At 43.8% G+C, this 12,319-nt stretch overlaps 1 protein-coding gene across 2 annotated transcripts in view; it reads right to left on the bottom strand.

Moving 5' to 3' along the window:
* Positions 1 to 12,319, bottom strand: part of tgfb2 (transforming growth factor, beta 2) — a 31,766-nt gene extending 19,447 nt beyond the window's left edge. For both annotated transcript variants that reach the window (XM_034611642.1, XM_034611641.1), the window contains exon 1: positions 11,103 to 12,319. In XM_034611642.1, the coding sequence (XP_034467533.1) occupies positions 11,103 to 11,448 (346 nt within the window). In that variant the 5' untranslated portion in view covers positions 11,449 to 12,319. The remainder of the gene's footprint in view (positions 1 to 11,102) is intronic.

Raw genomic sequence — 12,319 nt, 5'->3', positions numbered from 1 at the left:
ACACACACACACACACACACACACACACACACACACACACACACACACACACACACACACACACACACACACACACACACACACACACACACACACACACACACACACACACACACACACACACACACAGTCATATTAATGGGTGTCCGGTATCATATTTTAAACTTTTCAGTTCCCATGGAGACATTTAACACAATGCATGGAGATTTAATTAAACATTACAATGCAGGGGCTATTTTATTTTGTGCAAGTTCCATCAGATTTATGACTGGAAGCAACTGTTTACTACCTCGGAATCACTTACCATTTGAGGATGGAAACAGGGACTCAGTATTGGTCTTCAGGGTCCAAATATTGGGACTGACATGAGGGAAAACTATTTGACCTACTTTTGATATTGTTGACATCTCATGCTCAGGAAAGAAAGGTATAGAAAGAGAAATGTTTCGAACAACAGAAAGAATATCGATGTAAAATCTGAAACAGAACTAGTTCAAACAACTAACTTGGTGTCAGTTCAAATAATTAGTTTTTCCAACATGTAAGAGGAAAACACAGGTTTCCATAAAAAGCTTTTATCTTTGGATTAATGGGATTGCTCTCTGTGTGCACATGTAGAAGAGTCACCTCAGGCCTGGATATGCGGATGCACAAGGAGTTAAGTAGCAGTAGTTGTAGTTGTAGTTTGACAGAACCTGTATTATGTGTTCCAACAACTGCACTTTTAAATTCACATATTTCATATCTATAAAGCAAAATACATTTTAATAGATAGAAATATGCTTTTGATTCCACTTCACCTGTCTCTGTTATCCAAATCACAAATGGGACAGCATCCCTATTTTAATGTCCCGGCTCAGTGATGAGTATTTCAGCTTGATCTATATTTGGTGGAGGAAGTTCCCACAGAGCCAAGCTGTAGTTAAACAGTGATCCAGATTTAGAACACCAGTGGATCTCCACATAAATCTGGATATCATCAGGATAACCATGGAAACTTAATTTCAGTGCCCGTTGCCAAATGCCATGTACAATGAAAACAGCTGAGAAACAAACCCAGACTCTAACATGAGTTAATTCAAATGATACACCTGACACATACAGTAAATAGCAGGTGTAAAGACCTGTCACAACCAGACAACTGGGTCGGAGAGTCTCCGCTACATCAAGGCTCACGCCATGCTGCTGGTCAGCTGTGGTGAGGACCTATTGACAGTGATCAGAGGAGGGACAAGCCAACAACTGAGGAGAGGGGTGATTGTGACAAAGCAGAGGAGGAGGAATGAAACAAGGACAGAGTGCATAGATAGGAGCGATCAGCTACTGTCAGAGGAGGGAATTTAGAAAAATGAAAACAGCAAGAGGACAGGGGGAGGGAAGCATCACAAATGAGAGATTTAAAGAAAAGTCAGAGTAAGATAACAGACTGGGGCGAGAGCAAGCGAGGAAAAGAAAAGGATCTACAGTGAGGGAATGTGAGCTCTCGCCTGTCTGGTTCCCTGCAGACGCCTCCGCCCAGCCGCTCACCTGCCAAAAGCAAATTGAAAACAAAAAACAACTGTGCACATAAGCCCTGGGAACTAAAAATACCCATTACTTTGAAGGCCTATCCACAGTGACCTGTCAGTCTCCATAGGCCCAGTGCCCAGCAACAGATAAACAGACACAGGCATGACAAAAAACACAAATCAAAACAGCCACACAGAAGCACACATATGCAGGGACCTGATCCCATACAGCATGTGCACACGGGTCAGGCACTGATAGAGGCAGGGGGTTGGAACTTTGGTCACTGGCTGTGCAAATCCAAAAATACAACTAATAATCCCAGCTGACATTGCGTGTGAGGCAGGGTACATCTTAGACAGGTCGCCGCAGCACATTGCAACATACAACCCTTCACACCCACACGTACAACTTAGTGTTCCAAATCAACCTAACCCCCTTCCCTCTGGACTGAGGGAGAAACCCACGCAGACACATGAGCCATTTTCAGACATGACCTCCAGGGGAACCCCGCAGGATTGGGTCCGGACTTTCTCTACAGGTTTCCTTTCACTCATGAACAACGCAGAGGGACACTCTCTGCTCAGATCTGTTCAAAACAGAAACAAAATCCTCTGGAGCGATCAGGTGTGGGGGGGTGCAACAGGCAGAGACAGGAAGCAACGTCTGCTTTTTCATCCAGAGATATTTGTATTCTTTTGGTTTTATTTTTGTGTCTGTCACATGTTAGAAGCATCATCAACAAGTCCACCTGCTCCTGCTCCTGCGGATGATCTGATCTCCTGCTGTGTTCTCACATTGGCTCCTCAGGACTTTCTGCAAACTTTATACTAAGGGGCCAGGCGCAAAAGGTCCATAGAAACTCTATGGAGGCTCTCACTCAGACATTTGCATACACATGAGAGAAACTCCAGAGGATCTCCAGAGTTCAGTGCATGGTTTGAAAGCAGCTATTGAGAACATGCAAACTCAGCGATTCAAACACACACCTAAGGTTACAGTGCTTATTACTGCATCACCATTTTTCAACTATTTATCTTTACATAACATTTTCTTCATGGTGAAACCTTATTTCTTCTAAAATATGTTTCCAGGATGTGAGCTTTTATTATTTACACTAAAGCTTGATTTTCTACAGAATCCCATCACATTGTTTAAGATTAGCTTTAAATAATGAATTAACTTGTTTCTACAGCCCCAAGGTACATCAAAGTAAATATATAAAACAAATTTCTCTAAATATAGGACAAATGATTTTGCAACCTCTATAGTTGCACACATCTTTGGTTGGGAAAAGGCAAATTGGCATTGCAAATCTGTGACAGGAGGTAATCTCTGGTATCCTGCATGGAAGTTCATTGTGCTAAACCTCTATCATCCACCCTGACCCCCTATCTTTGCATTCCATTTGCTCCTAAAAACCACGACTGTACTCTGACAGCACACTGAGAGTTTGGTGCTCATCTGGGGTGAACTTGGCCAGCAACAGTCACTGTGCAGGAGGAGCTGCACAGTGACTGTTGCTGGCTCACCATTATATGGCAACAGAGCATTGAGAATTGATGGCAGGGATGCACACACTCACTATGGAGGGTGCAGATGCAGTGTGTCAACTGGGCAGCAAAACGTTGCCTCATCACTCAGTGAATGACACACAGTTGTGACCACAGCTCCAGCAGGCTCTACTAAAACAACCTGAGACGGAGCCACAAACATTGTCCCATCCAGCATGTTGGCCGCACCCCAGCCCAGCCCCAGCCAGTGCAACAACCCCCCCACCACCCCACCACCAATCCCTCTTCTGCCCTCCTGTTAACACTGTCATCTTACACAGGACATGTGCCGTTGCTGTAAACAATAAAGAAAGTTCTGGCGGAGAACTTGTTATTCTTTTAACTCTCTCGCTCAATCACTCTCTGTCTCTCCCCTCTGTTATGCAATGCAGCTTGGCCACAGCGGCTGAGCAGTTCAAGCGGCAGCAGCGTCCAGGTCTTGCGTAAGTGAACAGAAAACGGGCTCTCAACAACAAACTTGTGGTGAGTTCTGTCACTCAGGCAAATACCTGAGGTTTTAAAGTTTTCATCTCCTCCTACAGCTGCTTTCTCTCCCTCTCTGATCACTCCATCAGGTTGCTGATATAAAATAATAAGCCTAGACTGCAGTCATCACAGCTGATGACTGCCTGTCAGTTACCATGCAGACTTTTTGCAGAAATGTGGCAGTAACACTATGACTGTGAATTACTATAAAGGTGAGAGAATATCCTCAGTAGGGCATTAGCTGAAGAAAAGATGGCTACGAAAGAGGTTCAGATCCTGGATTGAAGAGGACACTCACTTAAAGTCTGCTTGGAAATAGGATGGGATTCAATGTGAAAACTGAACTGGTCTAAATACCTACTGAACACTTCAGTAAGGTGTCAGTATGCTTACTAAATATAATGACAGTCTGGCAAGTAGTGGACCTTCTTATGCAGTGATTGGGTGGCTGTGTGTGTTAGGTAAGGTTTGCACATCTCTCTCTCTCTCTGTATGTGTTGTCTGTCTTCACTTCACAAATCAAGTGGGAAAATCCAAGTGCAAAGCTATAATGTCTCGCTGCTGAAAAGACTGTTAACCCCATTAGTGTGACTGTGTCGGACAGTGCGTGGATAAAGGTTCAGCATAAAGGTGAAGGTTGTTTAAAACTTTATTTAAATACAACACGAGTCCAGGAAAAAGCTACGTTCTGGCATCAATATCAATGACATCAGTGTTTCCCCCTGCACTGCTACCTGAAGGTACACCGTTGCCCCATTCCTTCAAGTTGACTGGTGACCAAATCCCTCCTATTTCTCTGTGTTCTGACTTTCTGACCCATCTCACTCTCAGTTGTCCTCCTGGGGGATTTCAATATTCAGAACATCACAGATTTCAAAACCACAACAAAATTCCTTCAACTGCTCCAATTTTACACAACATCTCTACTTCCCCATGCACCCACAGCCGTGGCCACATCTTGGACTTGGTCTTCTCCACTGGTCTCACCCTACACCACCTCTCCAGTCTCAACCTTAATATCTCCGACAACCTGGCAGTAACTGTGGAAATTGCGAGATGCCAGGGCGAAAGGTACGGTGTGTGATTTATTCACAGCCAGCTTCATCAGCACAACATGACAGCGTCAAAGTGAGGTTTAACCAGCAGGAAAGACAGATGGTAACTAGCTCCTTTATATGCTGTGTAACCACTGCACCATATTGAATTCCAGCACTAGCAGGTGCTCACAAATTATTACTACCTGGCTTAACTATCATAAACAATTTTAGAGTATGATTTAAATATTGTACCAATTAATTACTGGTGGTATACCCAACAACCAGTATATACCTCTCTCCTATCCTCCCACTTGGTCCCTCCTGAAACATTATGGCAATGGCAATTTTATTTATATAGCACATTTTATTCAAATAAACTCTATTCACATTGAGAGAAAGAATTTAAAAAACAGACATTTACTGTGAAGTGTAACCATTAAGTGCTTTGAAAACTACCAAACAGGATTTTGAAGTTGATTGTGTGTTGCACTGGCAGCCAACAGAGAGATTTCATTACAGGAGTGATATGTTTCAATTTTAATGCAAGTGTATGAACTCTGGCTGCTGTTAATTCATTTTATTTCCACATCTGCAGGAGACTCAATGGGAGTCTCAGACAACAAAAATAATACCATGATTGGATGTTACAGTGTCAAGTGTGTTTATTTTAATCAACTCTAATAATAATAATAATCATAAAGGCATCAGCAAGTAATCCAAGAAGCTTTGAGACATTTTACTGAAATCCTCTCTGTTTTAACCACAAATACAGATTCGTTTGGTGATGATTTCATACAGGGCACTGATTCCAACTTAAGTTTGACTCTATGAGTGCCTGCGCTCAGCCACAACATTAAAACCAGTTACTTGTATTATGTTGTGGCTTGTGTAAAGCTCTATTCTTATGCTGAGTGAAATACTAAAAAAACTATTGTAATAGAAAATTTAAAAATAAACGATATCTTGATTTAGTCAGGTCTGGACCAACGCCCAGCACTAAATCATACCTGAATCTCAGTGTGTGTTTGTGTTCGTGTGTAGGCTGTTTTTACAACCCTCCCTCCACAAACCTACTGCCGCCACACGACTGGGTTTATTTAGAGAAATGCAGGGGAGATTAGCCAGAGATTTCAGACTATCATCATCCATCACACTCAAGCTCAACAACACGCACACTGGGCTCTATACATCTCAACACACAAACACAAGTCTCAGCAAGGCAAACTAATAAAAAGTCACATGCCCATATCTACATCTTCACTTCAAAACATGAACACACATCCTCCATTTTCTCTCACTCCAAGTACAAACACCAGTGGAACCTGCAGGAGCCCAGTCTCACAGAGACGGCCAACACCGAAACCTTTTTAGTGAACGGAGTCCGATCATTTTTGCTACGACAACCAAAAGAAGCTACACAAGTTGATATTGAAAATAAACATAGGGCGTCTAAATAAGATAATAATTTCCACCAGTGGCAAGTCCTAAAAGAAGCTCACAAAGGCAGGGGCCACTCTGAACCAGGTAACACCATTTTTCTCAACAGAACTTTGGAATGGGAACAGGCACTGTTACATTGTCTGCATAAAAAGTAAGACCTGAACGACATGTCCTGCAAAATGATTGTGGAAGACATTAGACAGTTATGTTATGTTATGTTATGTTATGTTATGTTTGTAATTGGATCGAAACTGATCGAGGACCTGTGTTGGGCAGACAGACCGACAAATGCAGTTTGAAATGTCTGCCAAGTTTATTAGTGTTCTGACAGGATATTTATAGCAGTGGGCACCGTGTCACTGTCACATGGACTGACGCTGGAATCATGCTATAATGTGTGTGTGTGTGTGTGTGTGTGTGTGTGTGTGTGTGTGTGTGTGTGTGCGTGTGCGTGTGTTCCCAGAGTACTTCCAAAGCAAACAGTGGAGTATATCAGTTATCTACTTATCATTAAGGACAAACATTGGCTGTGACAGAATAGTTTTAATCAGTGACTGAGTGAAATGCTTGGAATGGGCTGATGTCATGCATTGCCAAACTGTATTGTGGGTATTGTATTGCTCGCACCAAGCATCTAGCATGCCCACCACCAAGCACTAACCCAACAACCTGAAACTTAATTTAGTCTGGTAACTGCTTTTCCACCACAGGAACCAGTGTTCATGTAAAAGTTGACATGTTTGTCGTAGCCGTCCAAACTTGACTGACAGAGGTCAGAGGGGTTTGAAATTTGGAAGTGGTGACTGAGTTTAGTAGCTGATGAATCCTGAGCAACTTAACTGTCTTCTTCAGTGTGACCTTTGTAGCATCTAAGGTCACTGAACATGAGCTGCTCAAATTGCTACTTTCAAGCCAAACAGGAAATATGAATATGCAGCCTCGGTGTATAATGCCCTTCATTGCACCTAATACCACTACATCACAACTTCATCATATTGTGTCCTTAAAATAATACATCTTTATTTTGTTTTTGTCATTATAAAGCAAGAACAATCCCTGCCTAGTAACACCCATGATTTATTTACAATCACCACCCTGATTACGTCACTTTCACACTGTCACACTGTGACATCCTCCTTAGGAGACATGTAGGACATTATGAAGCTATTTCCACAAAGCTGAGTAGACATGACACGGGCTGCCATTTAAATTGTGATCTCAGTATGAGACCCCAGAATAGCATCCTGGTCACCTGAAGATAAATACCAATAGACTGACAAAGCTGTAGGAAAGGAAATGATCTGAGTAGAGGGACGGGGTGGTTTGTGTGGAGTGGTGTTCTCGACCCTCCTCTACTACTTGAATTTTCCATGGAGCAAATGGCAGACGGGGTATACACACAATGCCTCATGGTGAACTCGGTTTAAATAGATGGCTCTGAGACCAGGGACAGTATCTCCAACCTTCCATATAAACCCTCACCCTGCTGCCCAACATGTTTGTAAAGGCCCAGGCCTGTTTGGCCACACGTCACTGCCCCTTGGGACTTCCTGGTGCCCAACCAAATAAGGTTGATACTGTGTGTGTGTGTGACTTTCACAGCAACTCACGCTGGCACGTCAAGTGAAGGAGCCCATCCGCTAAAGGGTTAACTGCTTTATCTCTCTCCTGTCAACATCTTTCTCCAGGACCTGGCCAGTGTTACCAGTTCACATGAATGGGAATCAGTTCGGACCTCCTTCCTCTCTGCCTGTTGAGTCAATATTATTTATACCCTGTAAATACTTTCCTGACGTACTGCAATTGAGGTATCAGGCCCAATCTATTTATATTTATGGTATTTACCGAGGATATCATTTAAGGCTAAATACACCTCAAGGCAAACAAAACAACGTGCTAATTTATTTTTGCATCAGCAAGAGCCCAGAGTTGAGCCCTGGAGGCAGAGCTGCAGTCATGCACGCTTCTCTGTGATTCTATTAGAGCAGTCACCCCCCAAATACCATAATAGAAACTGGGTGCGATTGACCAGGAGAGCAGTAACAGGAGAGCAGTAAAACATCCAGACCGAATCAAAATCAACACAGCTATGATAACAGAACCAAACTTTAGAACCATTAAGTATTGATTATCATATGTTAGGTCACTCAGATCTACTCTCTACTAGTCAATGATCTGATAACTATTCAACACATTGATTTACTCTGTGTAACTGAAACCTGCAGCAAGTTGAATCAACATCCCCGTATTCATATTAATACTCATAGTCATCAAAACACAGCCTGCAGCAATTTTTAATCTGACTTATCAATCAACCTTCGACTGAAAGGTAATCACAGTTCATTTGAAAGCCTCATTCATCCATGCTGGAAACCACAATAACATTCCAATAGTTATTTTATATCGCACTTAATCTGACACACGACTTGACTCGCACTCATACACAGAGCGAACACAAGACGCCGACACGACACAGTGAAGCAGGTGAAGTGACGTTCACTCGAGTGGAAAACTACGCTCATTCATTTTTGTTCAGAAAGTAAAAAGGACGATAAAGAACTTTATCAAAACACATGTTCAAAAAACACAGAGACACACGGTAGTTTCATCTGTTTGGTTCTCAGTCTCCCGGAGCAACCAGCCCCCTCTTTCAACCAGTGGTGCCTACAGATTCACAGCAGCAGGGAGGCCAGACACTGACTCATGTCGCTCCTCTACAAACATTACGACAATGGACTTGTTTCTGTACTCGTCCTGCTGGATCTCTATATCACCAGATTCTGTCGGTTCCTTTGCAGCCACACCCCTTTTCGACCTTGATGACACAACGAGGGGTCTAAGCGCCAAATGGACAAATTATTTCACATCACTTTCATCTCTTATTCTGCATGGCAATACATTTTGATAATTTGAAAATCTCTCCTGATTGAAATGGCATTTACAATGACTTCTTCGTTTCTATAGCCATGTCTTTCTTCTGATGGTTCTTTGATCGGCTCAAATCTGCTTCATCAAATTGGGAGGTGAAAGGTCGGCACCACTGAAGCTGGTCATTTCAACACAGAGGCTGTCAGCAGAGATTATTACTCAAACAGGGCTTCATCAGCTCTGTGTTGTAAGTCCCCCAGTTTGATGACTGGACCAAGAACAGAGACTCACATGCAGGAATCAGGCAAAGTTCAAATCAACAGTCTAGGTTTGAATGCAGGCAGAGTTCATGGAAGGCAAAGGATATCAAAAAAATCCCAAAACAAGAACAAGGCAGCAAAACCTACAGGGCACAGGCAGTCTCAGAAAGTGAAACAGGCGATGTTCATACACAGGAGGGCTACATGAGGAATGAATGGTGGAAAGATCGTCATGAAGTACAGAGAGGTGTGAGCAGGTGTATGTATACTGGGTAACTGAGTAGTGATGAGGTGAGTGCAGTGGCAGGAAACTGAACAATAGAAGGAAGTCCATGTACAGAGTGAAAAACTAAATAAAACAGAAAGTGAGAATTCAATCCAGACATATAGTCACACTTTGGTTTAATCATCTATTAAGGCTGACACTCATAGATATAAATGTTAGAGTACTCCACCGATACCACACTTCCACGCTGAAAATGCATTCTGGGAAAACCAAACCTCAACAGGTTTCAAAATCTACTCATAAAACCAACAGTAATGTGGGGAATCCAAATTAGACACAGTTAACAGGAACAAATGGGGCATGATAAATGCTTCTCAGTGATAATAATGCCAAAGAGCTCCTACATCTAGCACTTTGTCTTCATGGATGCATTCTTCTCACACTGCCAGGGTTCAGTGTTTAGCCCAAGGGCAGGTTGACAGTTTAAAGATAATTTAACCGCCAACCCTCTGATTAGTGGATGACCCATCGTGTGAAATTTACTCATGGACAAAGCAACAGTTTGTTCAGCTCATTGACAGCTGGGATGATGGTGCACTGGGTTCTCTCTGCAGCCGCATAATGTGGCATTACATGAGCAGCTGCAATGTAACCAGAAGGTTGGTGGTTTGATCCCCAGCTTCTCCAGTCTGAGTGTCAAAGTGTCCTCAGTGTGTGATAGAAAAAGCATGACACAGAGGTGTTATGTGAATAGATAACTCGTGGTGAACAGCACTTTGAGTGGAAAACGCTGTATAAATACAGTCCATTTACATTATATTGGAGATTTTTCAGGTGAGCAAGCGTTTTTATTGTGGAACCTGATCAACTGAGGGGGTTGAAGTAAGAACAAATGTGCCTTCACAGCAAATCTTGTCCCTGTTATTCTGGATAATCCACAAACCTCATAGTCAGTTGTTTAGGGATTACAATTCTGGCAGAAAGTTGATCCAGTGAGTGGGGTTGAGACAGAAAACTCAAAAACTCAGAGATATCTAAATCAAAACCCTGTGTGAACAAAACCAAGACCTTCGACTTAATTTAATCCTCTGCTATTAGGAATGTATGTTGACATGATTTTAAACTGATTATATTTACACCTGGGGGGGGGGGGGGGGGGGGGGGCACAGTGGTGCAGAGGTTAGCAGTACAAACATATTTAGAACTGCAAGGCTAAGCTAATCGCGAAGAAGTACAAATTTAATTAATAAAAATAATCTAAATAAATAAATAAATTAACCAAATTCTTCTTTAAATTTGATGTGTGTTGAATGATGTAACATTTTCTATTTTAATACCCAACCAAAAGTGTTGTCGGACTGAACACGAATAAGCAAGATGTTCAACAGTTTTAGGGATTACCTTCAAAACCAGATCTACTGATGCTAGAGAGAGAGAGAGAGAGTGTGTGAAGGTACAGCAGAGGGACTGTCTGCTGGCTCTGCAGTCTGAGTTTCAGTACTTGTTTCCACATTCCCTCCAGAAGAGCATGGGTCGGGTTTTCCAAAACAAACACACGCACACGTGACCACGCACACAAGCTATTTGGATCTTCACTCTCAGGTACTGATCCAGCAGTGGGCTGCACATGGGACCCGCAGGTGTGGGCACACATACAGTACATACATTTTGCGCAGGCACACGCACATTCAGATCCGCACACACTCTTTTTTTCTCTCACACTTACTCTCTGACGGGTAGAAGGGATACATGTCGATCTTGTGCACCTCCTTGGCGTAATACTCCTCCTCGCTGCGCTGCCGCTCGCACGTCGCCGCCCGGTCGTTGGCTTTCTCCTGCAGCAGGTCCCGGGTGCTGTTGTATATAGCGACAATGTCCCGGGACACCTCCTCGGGCTCGGGGAAGTCCTCCGGGGGGCTGGTGAGCTTCAGCTTGCTCAGGATCTGCCCTCGAATTGCCTCGATGCGCTTCTTCTTGAACTGGTCCATGTCCAGCGTGCTGCATGTGGACAAACTGAGCGCCACAGTGGCTAGATCCAAAGTGAGCAGAAGACTGACGATACACAGGTTCATCTTCTCCACGTGTCTTCCAATTTCAAACAAATAAAAACAGATCCTGGAGGGAGTTTACCGCGGCGATTTAAATATCGCCATGCAGACGCAATTCTTGCGCAAAAATCAAAGTGGAGAGCATTTACGCGGACTGGCCGAGTGGCCACAAACAGCGGGTTGAAAACTTTTTTGGCTCCAATACCCCAGTTTCAGTTAAGTGTCCCTGAAAATCCATTCAACTTTCCCCAGAGGAAAAGAGACCCAGGGATCAAGGTGATCTACTCCTGACCACACAGCGGGTGTGCGGAGCCTGGAGGGGCCGTTAGATGACGGTGGCAGATCTAAAATCTATGGATGAAAACAGGGGAGTTCAAACAGCTGAGTGTTACCGTCAGCGGGGCGCACAGCCGCGAGCACACCTCCACCGCACCGGAGCTCCCACCACTCTTCATCTCAGGTTTCTCCGCTAAACTGTAGCGATTAGTTGTTGTGACGCAAGGTGCGAACGGTATAATGTCGCGTTACGGCGAAATGAGAAATCCGCTCAAAGTAGCGGCTCCACTCTGAGAAGGAACCTTTCTTCTGAGGTAGCTCGCTGACCAAAAGGCTCGGAGTTTGCGTTCGGAGCGAGTGCAGTTTCTCACGCGTCTTCCCCAGCCCCATCTAGCTGGGCTCGACTCGTCTTTTACGCGTGCCAAGCGGACAGCGGCGGCGGACGCTGGCAGGAGATGCGGCGAAAGGTCCAACGTGTTTCCCCCTCCTCACACTTCAGACTGTGGTCACGGCTGTCGAAGCAGGGCACCGCTGCAGCTCCACGTTACGAGGCGGTTTAGTAAATAGGAGTGCTTGCTTTGCCCATTGGGACAGCGCTGCAACGGCTAATGGCCCATTG

The sequence above is a fragment of the Hippoglossus hippoglossus genome, chromosome 16 (assembly GCF_009819705.1).
Source record: "Hippoglossus hippoglossus isolate fHipHip1 chromosome 16, fHipHip1.pri, whole genome shotgun sequence".
In the NCBI taxonomy this organism is placed as follows: Eukaryota; Metazoa; Chordata; class Actinopteri; order Pleuronectiformes; family Pleuronectidae; genus Hippoglossus; species Hippoglossus hippoglossus.
This window is presented reverse-complemented; position numbering and strand designations above follow the sequence as displayed.